Here is an 18,435-nt window from a genome sequence, read left to right on the forward strand (position 1 = left end):
TGATTCAGACATTTCAAATTAAGCCAAAGAGAAAGTCGAAAAGACATTTTGGTATTTCTAATAAAAAATATTTAATATTCTAAATAGAGATAGTGCTTCTTTCCATAAATAAGAATCACTCAAACTCACCACAGTCCTTTGCTCATTCATACACTGGTCACAGGGTTAAAATCATTAATAATAGTAATAGGAAATAAAGCAGTACAATTACTGTAACTAACATCTACTGAGTATTTCCCCTGAACCAGGTAGTTTCTTGATGCTTATGTTTGTTAACTCATTTAACTTTTCCAACAAACTTCTGAAGGAGGTACTCTTATTTTCTCCATTTTTATGATTGAGGAGATTAAGGCAAAGGAAGGCCTTTATGTAATCTCCCCGGGGTTACTCAGCGAGGAAGTGGCAGAACTGGAATTCAAACCCAGGCTTTCTGGCTTCAGATTGTGTGTCCCTTCATCTCTTCCCTCAAGAAGCAAGAATAGATTTTAAAAAGAAGTGATACTATTGGACAATACATATATGCATTAGTCAACCTTATTAATACACTAAAAATAAAAACAGTAAGGACATGTCATCTTTGCTAAATGGACAAGATTCTAAAATGTAATACCAACAAAAGCAAGAGTGTAAGGAAATGCTTCAGCAAAATTATAAACAAGTTCAAGTTCAGTTTATAAATATCTGCAATGTCTTAAATTTGAACATATTTTTTTAAAGAAAATTTTTGATTTAAAAATGTATTTAAGGCAATATTCAATGATTTACATAAAAATACATGTTCAAGGATAGTCATCCCAGTGATAACTCTTTGTTTCCAGAATGTTGTATCATATAATATATAGAAAGTATAGAAAATTAAATAATAAAACCCACCTAACCCAACATACTTATTCAGTGTGTTTGTTTTCCATCCTTTAAAAAATGTTATAATCAATCAGTAAAAGGCCAATCTTATTTCAAAATAATTATGAGCAGACCACATATCTTAGCTTGTGGTAGGTAGAGGAATTTTGTTTGATTTTTTATTCTCCTCTGTGATTTTATGCATTTGCAAAATTTTCTCTTGGAATATGTATTATAATAAAACATGCGACTAAATTTTTCCCCCCCTCCATGCAGCTTGTGGGATCCTAGTTCCCCTGCCATCAAAGCCAGGACCCATGCAGTGGAAGAGCAGAGTCCTAACCACTGGATCACCAGGGAATTCACAAGAATTTTTAAATACATTTTTTCCCTTTGGGTTTCCAGAAAACATGAATAGAGAACATACATTTATTTGTACTTCCTGTTTAAAATCCTACTGAAATGAAAGAAAATGCATATCCACATTTTAAAAGAATCAAACTGCATCATACTGGAAAACAAAAAATCCCTGACATGGGTACTCTAAAATTTTTGAGAAATTCCTGGAATGTTAAAAATAGATACAATTGTAAACACACAGACAGACACACAGATATAGATAGGCAAACACAGACACACTCACAGACACACACAGCAGCTGCACAACCACATATCCTAGCTTGTGATTAAAAAGCTTTAAAGAACTTAGAGAAATGATCAAAGCAATTACTTTACATAGATGATTAACTAACCTCAAATTAATTAATTGATTTTAATGCTTTAGCTGCCTTTCCTCTAAATGCAGAGCAGCTAACAGCAGCAATCTTTGCTCCCAGCATGAAGCCTTCCAAACTCGTTTCTAGAGACAGTAGGTGGTCTGCTCAAGAGAAGCTCAACCTGAGAGTACTGGAACCCCAGGGAGAAGCAAAGCAGAACCTCTGATCCTTCAGTTCTCCCCAATAAAAACCAAGAAAGAAGCACAACATTAAAACAAGGGAAAATGGCTGTACTTAGAGATGGATAAACAGAACAACAACAAAAATAGTCCTCAAAATAAGGCTGTCCAATCTGCAATTTGGAGACTGTCAGGATAATAGCCTGTTTGTCCCCATATCTCCCTCTTACCAGGTAGGCCCTTCATTGCATAGGATAATACACTTTGCAAAGAAGAAAAAGATTGCACAAACAGGACAGGGAGGCCTGGTGTGCTGCGATTCATGGGGTCACAAAGAGTTGGACACTATTGAGCAACTGAACTGAACTGAACTGAACAGACCTTTCAACTGCCCATGAGCCCACACCAGCTGTGTGTATCAATCAATCTAGACAGAGGTGTCCAAACTTAATCTTGTATGAGACTCACCCAGGAGCCTGTTAAAAATTCCTGAACCCGATCCTTGATATCGGGGTTTAGCAGGTCTGAGGTAAAGCCCCAGAAGGTGCCTTTTAACAAGCATGCCAGCTAATTTTGCAGATGGTCAGCTTATGATTTAGACAAAAACAAGCTAACAAGTAAATAAACAACAACAAGACATAAAATGAAACTTTGCCATAAATAAACAGATAATTTCCTCGGGACCAAGATTGACTTGAAATTGAGTTCCTTTATCATCTGGATCCTGTTTTTCACTTGTGAATGTGGATGATCAGAGCCTTTACCTAGTTTTCATTGATTTCAAGGATTGACATGATGTTATTTACAAAGACACTTGGTGGTTTAGCCGTTTCATCAACTTTGCACAAAGCTTTGTTTTTCTCCCCCAATTATCAGTTTGTACAAAATCCTAATTATTCCATGTTGACCCACAGTATAAGCGATTATAGCATTTTATGAGAAGAGTTACAAATATCCTGATGCTATCACAGTGATTTGCGTAATTATTTTTTTTTTAAATTTTACCTAGCATGCCAAAACATGTACTGTGACACATCAAAGATGTCCAGACATTTTGCCAGATGTACCCTGGGACAAAACTTCCTCTGGCTCAGAAGTACCGCTGTAACACAGTAAATTATTCTCAAGTTTTGGGAGGGGGCACAAACAAAGAAATGAAAATAAAAACTGGCTGGAAAAGTGTTTCTGGTTTTGTGATGCCTAAGGAATATGGCAATGGTGCCCCACTTCAGTACTCCTACCTGGAGAATCCCACAGACGGAGGAGCCTGGTAGGCTGGGGTTGCTGAGGGTCGGACACGACTGAGCGACTTCACTTTCACTTTTCACTTTCATGCATTGGAGAAGGAAATAGCAACCCACACCAGTGTTCTTGCCTGGAGAATCCCAGGGACAGCGGAGCCTGGTGGGCTGCCGTCTATGGGGTTGCACAGAGTTGGACATGACTGAAGTGACTTAGCAAGGAATGTGAAACAAAATTTGCAATAATACTATTGCATACATGAGAACAGATGATCAAAAGTGCCACATGACAGAATATCTAGACCTTGGGCAGGTGACTTGGTGTCTATTTCCTCATCTCTAAGTATGGATAACAGTAATACTATCTCACAGGGTTAATTGTAGAGATTATTTTGAGCACATAGAAGAGTCACTGGAATGTAGCAAAGCACTTATTAAATGCTGTCAGTTTTATTACTGTTATTATTTTCTTGCTTGAGTAGGGTAGTATAAGAGTTAATAATTCTAAATAATTTAATCAAACCAGGGGCTTCCCTGGTGGTTCAGTGGTAGAGAATCCGCCTGCTAATGCAGAAGATACAGGTTCAATCCCTGGTACAAGGAAGATCCCTCATGCTGCGGAGCAACTAAGCCCAAACACCACAACTGTTGATTCAGTACTCTAGAGCCCGGGAACTGCAGCTACTGAGCCCACATGCTGCAACTATTGAAGTCTGTGTGCCCTAGAGCCCATGCTCTGGAACAAGAGAAGCCACTGCAATGAGAAGCCCTTGAACTGCAACTAGACAGTAAGTAGCCTTTACTTGCCACAATTAAAGACTGTGCAGCAATGAATACCCAGCACAGCCAAAACTAAATAAATTATTTAAAAATTTAATTAAACCAAGGATTTTAGATAATAGCGACTATGGAGAGTCCTGTTTTGAAAAATAGTGTACCCCCCTTAAATTTTTGATAGAGTAAGTGGAAAGTGAACTTTATTGGTAATTTTGCAGGTGTGTGTATATGTTATATGATTTAGATTTTGCTAATTTCAAAAAAGGACTTCCCTCGTGGCTCAAACCGTAGTCTGCCTGCAATGTGGGAGACCTGGGTTAGATCCCTAGGTCGGGAAGATCCCGCTGAGAAGGAAATGGCAACCCACTCCAGTACTCTTGCCTGGAAAATCCTATGGATAGAGAAAAGCACATGAAATTGTTTATAACACCTATCTGCACTATAAGCAATAAAAAGGATAGGAGTGAACTTTTTTTAGATATGTAGAATTAGAAATAAAAGTTATCTATTTCTAGTATTTTAGGGCTGTCCAGTCATTATTAGTAAGGCTCAGTGGTAAATAATCCATCTGCCAATGCTGGAAACCCAGGAGACCTGGGTTCTGTCCCTGGGTGGGGAAGATCCCCTGGAGGAGGAAATGGCAACCCACTCCAGTATTCTTGCTTGGGAAATCCCATGGCCAGAGGAGCCTAACAGGCTGCAGTCCACGGGGTCCTAAAGACCTGGACATGACTGAGCGACTGAGCACGCAGTCATTAGCAATCTGCGTTTTAAAAGCAAACTCCGTTTTCACTTCGGCATTCAAATGAAAACCAGTGGTAACACGTCAGACGCTTATTGTCAAGAGGACGTGAGTGAATTTGTGTTTCATCTATGGGAATCATTCTTTTCAAATTTTATCAGATGCTGGGAGACTGAATATTCTTCAATTCAATGTCTGTGAAGCAAAGTCTCTGGCATCTTGAAGATTATGCCTCTAAGAAAAATAAAAAGACTTTGTCTCAAACGAAAGTGTTTACACACACAAAAATATTAAAGAATATTAGTTTTTTTAAATGTCTGGATCCAAAATTATAAAGATCCAAAAAAATTTTGACCTAGAGATATCTGTTGGAGTAGAACCTCTCTCCGCCCCCGCGCCCCACAGGCACAGTATTAGCACAGTGGTTAAAGAGAAAGGCAATCAGAACTTCAGAGGTGTAGGTACTGTTCAGCTTAGAGTCGTGGATGGGGAATGCACCTGGTCTCCGAAACCTTTAACCACGCTGTTCGGGTCTCAGCGGCTGGTGGTCAGCCCGCGTCTGCACAGGAGGGAAAGTTCGGGCACTTCTCAGCGACCCAGGGTGCCCATAGAGACAGGGCATTGGAACGTGGGACAGAGTGGAGGGAGGCAGGGACAGTGCGAGTTGCGGGTGGCAGCAGCGGCGCTCCGCAGCCGTCGCCCTCGGGTTCCCTTGAGCTGCGGGACAGAGTGACTCGGAAGAGAAGCGCAAGCGCCTTCCCGCCGCTCCAGCGTCCGCGCGGGGGGCGCGCGCGCATCCACCCGGCGCGGGGCCAGCGAGCTAAGGCCGGGACTCGAGCAGCTCAGCCTGGAAGTACCGACCAAGGCGCGAGCCTCCGAGAGGCAAGACTCAACCCCAAACGCACGCGGTGCGGACAGCCTGGTCCAGGGCTTCCCGGCCGGTAGCCTCGAACCCGACTCCCAGTTGCGCCGCGTTCCCAGTCACAAGTTTGCCTCGCGCCGGCCAAGTTGCGAGTGTGGAGCTTATCCCGGGCTCCGGGAAGAATGTTCCAGTTCCTGGCTCGGGCTGGTCTGGGTATGGCCGGGCCAGGGGCCTCGCTGCATTTCTGGGGGTGGCTGTTGCTCGGCTGCTGCATTCTCGCCGGAGCCCAGGTAAGAGCCAATGCCCCGAGGTACCTGCTTCCCGGAGCCACCCGCCGGAACCCGGCGTTAAGGCCGCACGCCGGGACTTGGCTGAGACCAAGGTGCGTGAATCCTTACACATCCACGCACTAACGCACACAGAGGCAGACAGACAGACGCGCACACACAGAGGTGCACCCGGCAAGGTTTGACAGGCATATAGTGACAGGCTGCAGAGATATACTTTAGGCGAATGATGTCCTGGGGTGGTATTCCGGCCAGCATCTTGGCATCTGCTAAGTCAGAGGATATTTAGGAACCACGGCTTTCTGGATCAGTAGAGTGAGATTGAGAGGTGAGGAACTTTTCTTACTGTTAGACTTCTTGCTTCCCCGTTTAATTAAATTGTTTTTTGTCTGCTGGCAATTTACCGTCCGTTTTGAGAACTTAAATTTCTAGGATTGTTTGTGACTACTGCCTGAAAGGATAACTGGATCTCGCTAATACAGAATCATGCATCATTAAAGAGAGGAAACTAGATAGAAAAATATACGTAACTTGTTAAAGCTGAGTTCGTTTTTAGAATAAGTGGCAATTGTCATTTTCGGACTCCTAGTATCCTTCAGAGAGTTTCTGGGTGATCTTTCACAAAGGAGCCTCTCTAATGTACAAGTCATAATTCATCCTCACATTGTTTTGAATCAAATAAAATGTAGGATTTACACTCAGCTTTTCAGACGAGCTAGAAAGAGATGCTTGTAGTGTCGAGTGGAATGCAGTTAAGAGCCCTGTGACTGAATGACTGAAACCAATGTTATTTCTCTCTTTTGTTCGGAAGGGGGCGCATTTTGACCGTCAAATAAAGCCCCAAATTTGTTTGTTTGTTTTTTTTTAAATTCTTTCCCCGTGAGAAAATTAAGGTATTAATTTATGCACGGATACTGTCTAAACTTAATACCATGTTCTTGGCTTTCAAACGGCCAGTTTAAATTTCAGTTATTCTAAACGTGCAGTTTTTTGTGTGTTTTTTTTTTGCCCTGCTGATATGACCAGGATAGTTCATGTGAAATAAATCTGTTAAAAAAAAAAATCAAACGAGGTACGCTGTCATTGAGCAATAAAATTGTCAATGAATGCTCAAAAGTAGGGTATGCTCAAACCTGAAAAATTTCACCCAGATAACAGAAAGAATGTGAAAGAATGAAAAAAACGAAGAATTTGGTGACAGTGATAGAACTGGGGTGGTCGCTAATGTTTCTGTCTCATAAGGTATTTGGATAATGTGCTTGAAAACGCAGCTTGCTTATATAAGGGGCAAATGACCTCTAACCATTTATTTTATTCAATGTCCCAGATTAATTTTTATAAGGAAGTGGAGAGACATTGTTTAACACAACAAAGAAAAAAAATCACTATGCTACCATGGGAAGGATATTTCCTTTTAGCTTTAGAAAACTCAGGACATTGAACACTTTTTCTGTAATTTTAAGTCAAAGTTTCTCAACATTTTGGGCCATGTAAGTCTTTGTTATGGGAACTGACTTGTCCACTGTAGGGTATTTAGTAGAATCTCTGTCCTCTTTACACTAGGTCCAGTTGCGACCCCCAACCCTTGCCTGGCTGTGACGACCAAAAATGTGTCCAGATGCTGCCCATGGTCCTTTGGGAGGCAGAATTGCCTCTGGTTGAGACCCGTTGCTTAACAATGATTTCCATTTATGTTTATAGATTGAGTTATGTAAAATGACAGTTTGTGATAATATTTACATTTTTGGCACTTTAAACAAAATTTGAAGGTTACATTAAAGAGATTTGCATAGACACATTGATACCTTGTTTGGTGTTCAGTTTCTTCATTCCCAGCCAAGACATATATTTAAAAGTTTTAATATATTGATGGAACAACAGAGGGAACTCATCTAAGCAGAGTTAGCTTGTGGCTTGTGTATAATAAATGCTTAGTACCTGGGGAACACTGGATCACATTACAAAATAGATAACATAGGCCAGTTCTTTCAATTGTTTTGAATAACCCTGTGGTCTTTAGTTGGTGAAGCTACCCCGCACCCCCTTCTTTCCCCCAGATCAGTTCAGAGGCCATGAATTCATGCATCCAGCATCATTGCAGAGGCCAGCAATACATTTCCCAGTCAGATTTTCACATGGTAATGAGGACAACTGTATTAATGTCTGTAGTTTTTCTTGACTGTTAGTGAATCCTCCTGGAAACAGACTGAGAATAGGGGTATACATGTTTATTGGAGGGTAATGCCTGAGAAAGATAACTGGGTGAGGAAGCAGGGTTGCATGAGGAGACCTCAGACTGGGATGCAAGCCTGATAAAGTCTTGGCCAACCCCATGGAGAAGTAGTAAGCAGTTTGGAATCCCCTGTGACAATTAGCATGGTGGCTTTGGGTGGTAGCTTCTCCATAAGGTCCCACCTTTGGAGTGGTATCACTCCATTGACTAAGGTAATTTGTATTTCTTTCATTCCAAGAAAATCTTTTTTGAGCCCCTAGGGAACTCAAGTCTCTAATTATTTATTCCAGTTTTAATTTTAAAAATGTCATTCTGTTCTAAGGGGCAGAGGTGCCTGCTCTGGGTACGAATTATGCAGTGGAACGCACATCTGGTCACAAAGCTGGGGAGAAGAGAGCTACTGGCAAAGCGTATATCTGAAAGAGTTGGGTGTTTCTAGAACTCTCCTGTCTTAGTAACTGACAAACAGAATCCAATAAACATATTCTTTTAATCCTTTACCTGCAACTTTTTGTCACTATATGAATGGAAGAGTGTTATATCTTTAAAGGTCAGAGTCTTGAGATTGGGCTATACTATATATTAATATTTTAGGCTGTAGGCAGCATTCTTTCACAAAAGGTGCAGAGCCAGCTTAACTAAGCATAGGCAACAGAACACAAAGGGTAAAGAAAAAGAGACAGAGCCACTATGGAGTCAGATGTGTTCTTCGCTATTACAAATGATCATTTGCACAGGAAACATTGCTAAAATGTATTTTTCTAAATGTAGTGCTTTGTTTTGGATGCGGTTGTTGCTTTTGGAGTAACAGACACTGAATATGAAAACTGCTCTTTTGGTTTAAATACAATGTGAATTTTAATGTCCTTTTATGGTAAAGAACATGTGTTTCTGTAACATAGGTAGAAGAGAAAACAATATAAAAGATGAACATTTTCTTACTTTCACTTGATGAAATAAATAAAGATCAGTTTAACAGATCATCAGCACATGCTAATCAAACTTACCTCCTGGTTAAACTGGCCACATTTTTTTTTTAGAACAAAATTATCTTTAGAAGCTGTAGTTTACATGAGGATTATGTTCCTGAAAAGATTATCCCAGTAAAAATGCTACATCTGTACAAAAGGAAACAAAAACAAATGTGTTCAGGTAAGAACAGTACACAGTGTGATTTGAAATGTTCATGTTTAATAATTGAGGTCAGATTTCTCTCAATCAAATTTATGGTTCTGAAACTTGGTCATAGGTTACCCAGTGTTTTCTGGAATTAAAGTAAAAGAAAGTAACTACTGAATTGGAAAAACAGCCAGGAAAAACAAAACAAAAAACCCAAACAATTTGAATGGTGCCTGACTGTTTCTAGAGAATATTGGAAGAAGTCAGATTTTCCTCCCTGCCCACTCAGGTGACTCATCTCTTTCCATTTTGTTCTCTGTTTTTGATAAGTTAGATTTTATGGCAAACTTTTAGTGTAGCTGCCTTTAACTCACAATCTGCATTGTGTTAGTCTATTAGCTAAATTATGGTGTGTATTTCAATCCAAAAAGTTAGTTTTGATTATTTTCTCCTTTCACGTTAAAATAAATGTGGGTTGTATACTTGCTAAGTTGTATCCGACTCTTTGCAACCCCATGGACTTTGCTCATCAGACTCCTTTGTCCATGGGATATCCCAGGCAAGAATACTGGAGTGGGTTGCTTTTTCCTTCTCCAGGGGATCTTTGAGACCCAGGGATCAAACTTGTGTCTCTTGCGTTGGCAGGCAGATTCTTTACCTCTAGCCACGGGGAAGCCCATTAATACTATGCAGAAATATTTAAGACTATATACCTATTTACTAATCTACTCTATTACCTGATTTCAAGTGTTATTACAAAACTACAGTAATCAAAACTGCAGAATTCTGGCATAGAAACAGACGCATAGACCAATAGAGCAGAATCAAGAGCCCAGAAATAACTTTTTGACAAGAGAGCCATGAATACCTACTGGGGAAAGACAGTCTCTTCAATAAATGGTGTTAGGAAAATGGGATTCATATAAAATGAATAAAATTAGACCCCCATTTTATACTACTCACAAAAATTAACTCCAAATGGATTAATGACTTAAATTTAAGACTCTAAACTTACTAGAAGAAAACAGGGGTAAAGTTTCTTGACATTGATCTTGGCAGTTATTTTTTGGATATAACATCAAAATGCAAGCAACAAAACAGACAATAAACAACTGGGATGACCTCAATCTAAAAAGCTTCTGCACAGCAAAAGAAATAATAGGTACATGAAAAGATTCTCAACATCACTAATAATGAGGGCAGTATACCTCAAAAGCACAATGAGGTATCCAGCTCACACTTGTTAGAATGGCTATCATCAAAAAGACAAAAGACAAGATTTGGAGAGGATGAGGAGAAAAGGGAACGCTTGTGCACTATTGGTGGGAATGTAAATTTGTAAAACCACTCTGGAAAAAGTATAAGTTCCTCAAAAAATAAAAATAGAACTACTGTGTGATCTGGCAGTCTCACTTCCAGATAACACCCAAAGGGAATGAAATCACTGTCTCAAAGGTTAGGTGTCTGTACCCTCTTGTTTATTGCAGCATTGTTTACAATTGCCAAGACATGGGAAAAATCTAAGAGTCCGTGAAGGGATGAATGAATGAAGAAAATGTGATGCACACACACAGAGGAATATGATCCATCCATAAAGAAGAGGGAAGTCTTGCCTTTTGTGCAACATGGATTGACTTTAAAGCCATTATTCTTAGTGAAATAAGTAAGAGACAAATACTGTATGTTCTCATTTGTATGGAGCCTGAAAAGGCTGAGCTCAGAGAGAGTAGAATAGTGGCAGCCAGGGCTTGGGGAGTGGAGGAAATGAGGGGACGTTGGTCAAAGGGTTCAAACTTCTAGCTATAAGGTGACTGAGTTCTGGGGATCTAGTGTATAATATGGTGACTATCATTAACAGTACTTTATTATATACTCAAAAGATTGTTGAGAGAGTAGATCTTAAAGGTTATCATCACACACACGTTAAAGGTAATTATGGGGGGGGAGGAGGTATTAGCTAATCTTATTGTGGTAGTCATTTCACAATATGTAAATGTATCAAATCACTACATAGTACACTGTAAACTTAATTTATGTTGTCTGTAAGTAATATCTCAATAAAACTGGAGGGAAAAAGGCAAAAATTAACTAGAAACCATTTGGAGTAACTCTCTTATTTCATAGATGAGTAAACCAAAACCCCAAAACGTGGAATGATTGTCCAGTTTCACTGGTAATTTTTCAGTAGAGCTAAACAGAATCTTCTAGTCCATTTCTCCTTTTCATGTGCCATAATTGACATACTGTAAGAGGACTAATAACATTCTGGGTCTTTGTAACATTCCAGGAAATTTTCACTATGTTTATTATTTTTTCTGATTATATTATATAGGGTTGCCTAATTAAAAATTTCTATAGCTTTTTAATTTGTAAAAAATGGGTTTTTTTTTTCTTTAGGCTAAGCAGGTAAAATATGATTATTCTAAAATGTTATACATTGATGGATTTTGAATTTTGATTCAGATAAAGAACTACTTCTTTAGAACTAGTTCTATAAAGAATTATATCAAGGTAGCTTGATATCAAAGTAATTGTTAATTAGAAGGTGAAATAATGAAAGATTGTGTCATGGCTTAAAAAAAATAGTGGCATGTTTTTCTCTGTTTGTATTTTGTTCATATCTACAGCTGGATTCTGATGGCACCATCACTATAGAGGAGCAGATTGTCCTTGTGCTGAAAGCTAAAGTACAGTGTGAACTCAACATCACAGCCCAGCTCCAGGAAGGAGGTAAAGATGCTGAAGAAACTGTGTCCCCCATGTGTCCCACCCAAAACCTCACAAAGATTGCAAATCTCCTCCTTATTGAGTATTAGGGAGTTTCTCATCAGTCATTCCATGTTTGTGTGTGGAGAGGTGTGTGGCAGAATAACGCTATTTTCATCTCTTTCACCATCATCTCTTCCCTCCCTGTGGATGAGTGACTTGCCTGGTTTGTGAGTTTGGGAATAGACCAGGCATGTATATGCCAGCCTCTTCCTCACACCTGTCTTTGTGATCTGTCTGTTTGCAGAGAGCATGCATATTGTTTTGCCCTTGACTGTGCAGTCAGCTTCAAGGAGCTTCAAGGTGTTCTTCTGCCGGTTTAGTAGGTAAAATTCAAAGGAGTCAATAGGCAAGCTGACTGATGCATACATAGACAATGTTCTCCAGAAACTTTCTTCTCAATAAAGTGATTATTTTATCTTCATCTGCCGACTCCTTATGTAATTTTTCAATTAGTTCCAAGTGGTAAACTGTAAAAACAAAGCTACAAAACTGCTGACGAGTTTATGGTGATGTTGGTGGTCTCAGGTGTCTCTGCTGTTGCAGCTGGGGACCTGTGGCTTGTGTTCCTTGGGGTCTGGTGGTCACTCCCAGCTCTCATTAGGGCCATTGGATAAAGTCATGTATTGAATTGAGTAGTATGAAAATTACAATGTTGTAAATAGGGAAATGCCTTGTCTTGATAGTTGATTGTATTCAGAGACATTTTTTTAAAAACAGAGAGGTGTTGTTTACCGAGTTCCCTAAATCTGCATGCAGTAGATGATGTCCTTAAAGCTGTGCTTTAAAAAGATGTGTGATTGATTTCGCAGTTGGTTATGATCAGAGAACGTGGTCTGCATGATATTAATTTTCAAAAATGTGCTGAGACTTACTGGCTTCTGTTGCGGTCAATTTTGATAAATGTTTCATGTGGTCTTCAAAAGAATGTGTACTGTTCAGTTTCTGAGCATAGTGTTTTATAGTATCCACTAGGTTAAGCTTATTGGTTGTATGGCTCATGTATTCTGTATCTATGATTTCTCATCTATTTGACTTATTCTTTTCTGATATATATATCTTAAAATAGCCTACAATGATGATGAAATTTTTGCTTCATATATTTGGAAAATATGTTATTGGGTATATACAAATTGAGAAATGTTATATTTCCTGGTAAGTCAAACCTTCTATTGATATGAAGCATCTTTCTTTGTTTCTAGTTTACTTTTGCTTTATTTTTTTACTTTTGCTTTAAATACTAACTAAATACTAAAATTATTATATTAAAATAACAATATTTTAAAAATAACTTAGTTCTTTCTCTCTTGTTTGATATTTGCCTTGCACACCTTTTCCTATCCTTAAAAATCTTTAATTATGGTACAATGTGCATAATATTAAATTAATCATCTTAAATATTTTAAGCATACAGCTCAGTAATGTTAAGTATATTCACATTGTTATGATAAACCAATAGCTGGAAATTTTTCATTTTGCAAAACTGACACTCTAACTCTGTTAAGCAATTCCTTATCTTTTCCTATTTATTTATTAAACTTCTCTGTGTACTTATACTTTGGGAGTTTCATTTATAAACAAGACCCAGGTGGGATTTTTCTTATCCATTTTGATAGACTTTGTCTATAATTAAAGAATTTAGCCAATTGCATTAAATATGATTATGAATACACTGTATTTGAATTTACCATCTGTCTGGGCTTTTCATTTTACCAGCTCTTCCTATAATTCCTTCTATTCTCTACTTCCACCTTCTGTTGGCTTCTTTTGAATTGATTGAGACTTTTTTCCTTATTTCATCCTCCCTCCCCCTACTAGTTTGGAAGGTATATGTTATATTTAATTCTTTAGTGATTAGCCTAGAATTTTTCATGTTATATTAAAGAAAGTTTAAAGTTATCAATAACTTCCCTCTATCAAATAGTGTAAGCATTTTGAAATACCTTAACTGCTTCCAAATTATATGCTGTTATCATATAGTTTTATATTAAGTGTAAGTTTGTATAATTTTTCTTCTTCCTAAAATACATCTTTTTAAGAGATTTCCTTACACTGGAATTTACTTATAATGATACTATAAGTAGTATCACTACTTCTGGGTTTCCCTAGTGGTTCAGTGGTAAAGAATCCATGGGCAGATGCAAGGGTCGATCCCTGGGTCAGGAAGATCCCCTGGACGAGGGCATGGCAACCTACTCCAGTATTCTTGCTGGGAAAATCCTGTGGACAGAGGAGCCTGGCAGACTACAGTCCCTAGGACTGCAAAGAGTTGGACACAACTGAAGCGAGGGAGCACTCATGAACACATAGTGAACTCTGTATTTTTGTTTGTTTGACAAGGTATTAATTTCAATCTCAATCTTCAGAGATATTTTTTCTGGGCTAATGATCTTTGGATGAGAATTATTTTCTTTTAGCTCCTAAAGATTTTGTTTTTCCACTGTGGCTTCCATTGTTATTGTTGGCAAATTTTGTTGGTCATTAATTTTTCTTATTAGCTCCTTTTCAGAGTTTCTCTTTGATTTTGAGGTTCTGCAATTTCACAGTGTGTCTAGGTATGGGTTCACTTGATTTCTGGAGCCTAAGGATCTGTGTCTTTCTTCAGTGGTGGGAATGTTTTGTTATTTTGTCTTTGAAAATTTGCTCTTCCTCATTTCCTGTTTTCTCCATTACCCTTTGTATCTTGCATGTTTTCCTTTTCTTTGTTTTTCTACTGCTGTTTTGGTAATTTCTTCAAATATATTTTCCAATTCATCAACTCTTTTTCGAGCTTTGTCTAAAGGCTCTTTAATCCATCCATTAAATTAATTTTTATTATTCTATTTTTCAGTTTTGAAGTCTATTTAATTTTGATTTTTTATCTTAAATATAATTTTAATCTCTTTCTTTTTTTCTCACTAGACATATTTTATATTCTGCATTTGATATTAAGATAACCACAGACTTTGCTTGTCAATACTGACTACCACACATGGGGGCTTATTTCCTTGTGTGTCTAATGACTTATGATAAAGGATTTATGAGATCCTCATTTAATATCCATTCTTCTAGAGAAAATTTCTGTTTTCTGCAAGGTGCCTAGTAGAACTATTGATATAACTCCACTTTAAACTAAGACCATGTATTAGGCCACACCTAAGTGTGAGCTTGTGGTTAGAAATTTTCAGAGAAGAATCTTTTTCTTACTGTTACCTGTTCCACCTCTAAATGCAGCCAGCAGTGAAACAGCCAGTCTCTTTCTAAAGGATTCTTTTGTGTTTTGTTCACCCACTAAGTGATTCATCTTTTGGGAATCCTGACCTTATACAGGAGTTTCTAGTATAGCTTCCTACTTCATCAGGTCTCAGACTAATTTTTTTTTAAATCAGAATATCATCAAAATCCATTTTTAAGCCAACAAGTCAGTAGAGGCCTCTAGTGTAAGCCCCAGTGTGGTGATTGCTGATCCTGTGGAATATTTTCTGGCCTCATATTTTTAAATTTGTAGCCATAAACCATATTTAAAGAAAATTTAAGTGGAGGAAAATTGCTTTGTGTTGGTTTTTGCCATACAACAACACAAATCAGTCATATATATATGTACCCCCTCCCTCTTGAGCCTCCCTCCCTAAGCCGTGTTTTAAGCAAGAAAATTTTTATATTAATTCAGCCTTTGTAGATGTCTTGCACTAGGAAAGAGTTTTCTGAATGGCTAGGCTAATAATGTCAGGAAAGGGAATCACTAATATTATCTTTAAAGAACACTGACCCTGATGTCTCAGACATTTAAGTCTACTAATGAGGGGCAACATTACCATGAAGGTATTTATAAAGATTGTTATCTACGAGAGTTAAATGAATTATCTTTTATGAAGTCTCATGAAATTTTGAGCTGGAAGATGTCTTAGAAATTATCTAGTCTAACATGATTATCTGTAGTGTCCCTTTAACAGTTCAACAAATAGATTATGTGCCTACAGTGTGTTGCTTCTATAGTGAGCACTGGAAGAAATGAATCAGGTTCTATCCTTACTCCATGGAAATGATTATCTAATAGTATAGGAAGTAGACACCCCTCAGATGGTGTCTAAGTTTAACAATAGAAGTATCACAATTGTGGAATCACTGAATAAAAGCATCGTAATTCATCACAGTGAAATCAGAGAAAGCTTTATGGACAAGTAACCTTAAAATTAAAGGAGTAGGAATTAGATGTGTAGAGGAGGAAGTAAAAAGACATTCCATGTAGACAGAATGAAGTCGTCAAAGACAAGCAACTGGCAATCAGTAACACATCTTGAGAGTTAAACATAAAAAGAGTAAATGATCTAGATGTAAACTTACATAACATCTAAAATTTGTGAAGGTGCACCTCATGGGAAACATGTAGGGGAATAAATATTAAGAGAAAAGATACGTTCTTTGAGATCTTTCTCTATTAAAATTGCTAGAATTAAATCTGGACAAACTTTGGTCTACTTTCAATGAAAAATGTCTAATTATATGTAAATTGATTCAACATTTCTTCATGTACAACTAAAAAGATAAAGGACAATTTGAATTCACTAACTGATTTAAGAAGTTTTCATTTAAAAATTCTCTTAAATTGAGAGATGTATATCAAAATATTTAGGAGTGAGCTGTTATACTGTCTGCAACTTACTTTAAAATACCACAGTGAAAAATAACTTAGATGAAATAAATTTGATAAAATATTACTAACTGTAAATTTTAAATGCTGGGTATATGATATCCTCTGTTTTATTTCTGTAAAAATGTTTATAATAAAAAGGAAGTAAAAATTTTCTGCTTTTCTATGAAAGAAAGAAAAGAAAATATAAAAATATCTAATTATAAAACTATTTAAGTATTTAAAAACAAAACCCCAAATATTATGATCCTAGGTTTATTTCACAATTGTATGGTCATATTATGCTATGGAAACTGTAGAACTGAAAAGAGTCAAAGTCAGATTCTCCAAATTTTAGAATGCTTTGTGTAAACATGGTTTGACAAGTTTCACTAATGATCAGTTCCTCCTGGCACACAGAAAAGATTGCATGGGATGTAATTAATGGTGTTAATTTATAAATGGAGTTCGGTGACACATTGGGCAATTAATTAGTTTCTTGATAAATAATGAAAGTACTCATACAGACTGTGAAATGTTGATCAAAGAGAAGATGCTAATTAAGATCTCTGTGTATTATCTGTATGAGGGCATGGTTTTCCCATTCTTCTCAATCTTTTGTGAATATTGATTATTCTTTTTGTCAAATAGCCAGCAGAGAAATTATTACAATCTACAGAAACATTATTTTTAGGGAGTGTTGGTTTTCTCAGTTTTGGAGTATATCTGTGTGTGTATGTGTGTGGGATGGTTTTTTTTTTTTTTAAAGAGAAATACTATTTTATTTTTAAAAACTTAAAAAAAATGAAGTATAGTTAATCTACAATGTTGTGTTAGTTTCAGGTTTATAGCAGAGTGATTCAGTTATATCTATCTATATGTATATTTACATTGTAAGTTTCTATTACAGGTTATTGTTAAGATATTGAGCATAAGTTCCCCATACAATTCAAAAAGACCTAGTTATTTACCTATTTTACATATAATAGTGTGTATATGTTAATTTCAAACTCCTAATTTATCTCTCCTTCACATCTCCTTTGGTAACCATAAGTTTGTTTTCTGTGTCCAAGAGTATATTTCTGTTTTGTAAATAAGTTCATTTGCATCATTTGTTTAGATACCACACAGAAGTGATATCATATAATATTTGTTTTTCTCTGTTTGGCTTATTTCACTTAGTATGATCATCTCTGGGTCCATCCATGTTACTTCAAATGACATTGTTTTATACTTTTTATAGCTGAGTACTATACCAGTGTATATTTCTATATAGGTATCACATCTTTATCCATTCATTTGTTGGTGGACATTTAGGTTTCTTCCGCATCTTGGCTTTTATAAATACTGCTGCTGTGAATATTGGGGTGCATATATCTTTTCCAATCATATTCTTTTCCATTGTAGTTTATCACGGGATGTTGAATATAGTTCCTTGTGCTATACAATTGGACCTTGTTGTTTATCCATTCTGTATATACCAGTTTGCTTCTGCTAGTCCCAAATGTCCAATCCACCCCTCCCTCATCCCCCTTTTCCTTTGGCAGCCACAAGTCTGTTCTCCATGTCTGAGTCCGTTGCTGTTTTATAGGTAATTTCTTTTGTGTCATATTTTAGATTGTGTCATATAATTGGTACCATATGGTATTTGTCTTTCTCTTTCTGACTTACTTCACTTAGTATGATAATCTCTAGGTTGTTGCAAATGGCATTATTTCATTCTATTTTATGGTTAAGTAGTATTCCATTACACACATGCACACACACACACACATATATATACACATACACATACACACATATATATATGTGTGTGTGTGTATATATATATATATGGGCTTCCCTTGTAGCTCAGTTGGTAAAGAATCTGCCTGCAATGCCGGAGACCTGGGTTCGAGACCCTGGGTCAGGAAGATCCCCTGGAGAAAGAAATGGAGCCACCCATTCCAGCATGGGATCCTGGAGAATCCCATGACAGAAGAGTCTGGCAGGCTACTGTCCACAGGGTGACAAGAGTCAGACAGGACTTAGCAACTAAACCGCCACCATACATATATAAGT

The 18,435-nt window shown here is 37.4% G+C and overlaps 1 protein-coding gene across 1 annotated transcript in view; it reads left to right on the forward strand.

The window, feature by feature from the left end:
- Positions 1-5,575: 5,575 nt before the first annotated feature.
- PTH2R (parathyroid hormone 2 receptor) overlaps positions 5,576-18,435 on the forward strand; it is an 86,225-nt gene continuing 73,365 nt past the window's right edge. The window contains exons 1-2 of the mRNA XM_068969014.1: positions 5,576-5,650; positions 11,627-11,729. Of these exons, the coding sequence (XP_068825115.1) occupies positions 5,576-5,650; positions 11,627-11,729 (178 nt within the window). The remainder of the gene's footprint in view (positions 5,651-11,626; positions 11,730-18,435) is intronic.

The sequence above is a fragment of the Capricornis sumatraensis genome, chromosome 3 (genome assembly GCF_032405125.1).
Source record: "Capricornis sumatraensis isolate serow.1 chromosome 3, serow.2, whole genome shotgun sequence".
NCBI lineage: Eukaryota > Metazoa > Chordata > Mammalia > Artiodactyla > Bovidae > Capricornis > Capricornis sumatraensis.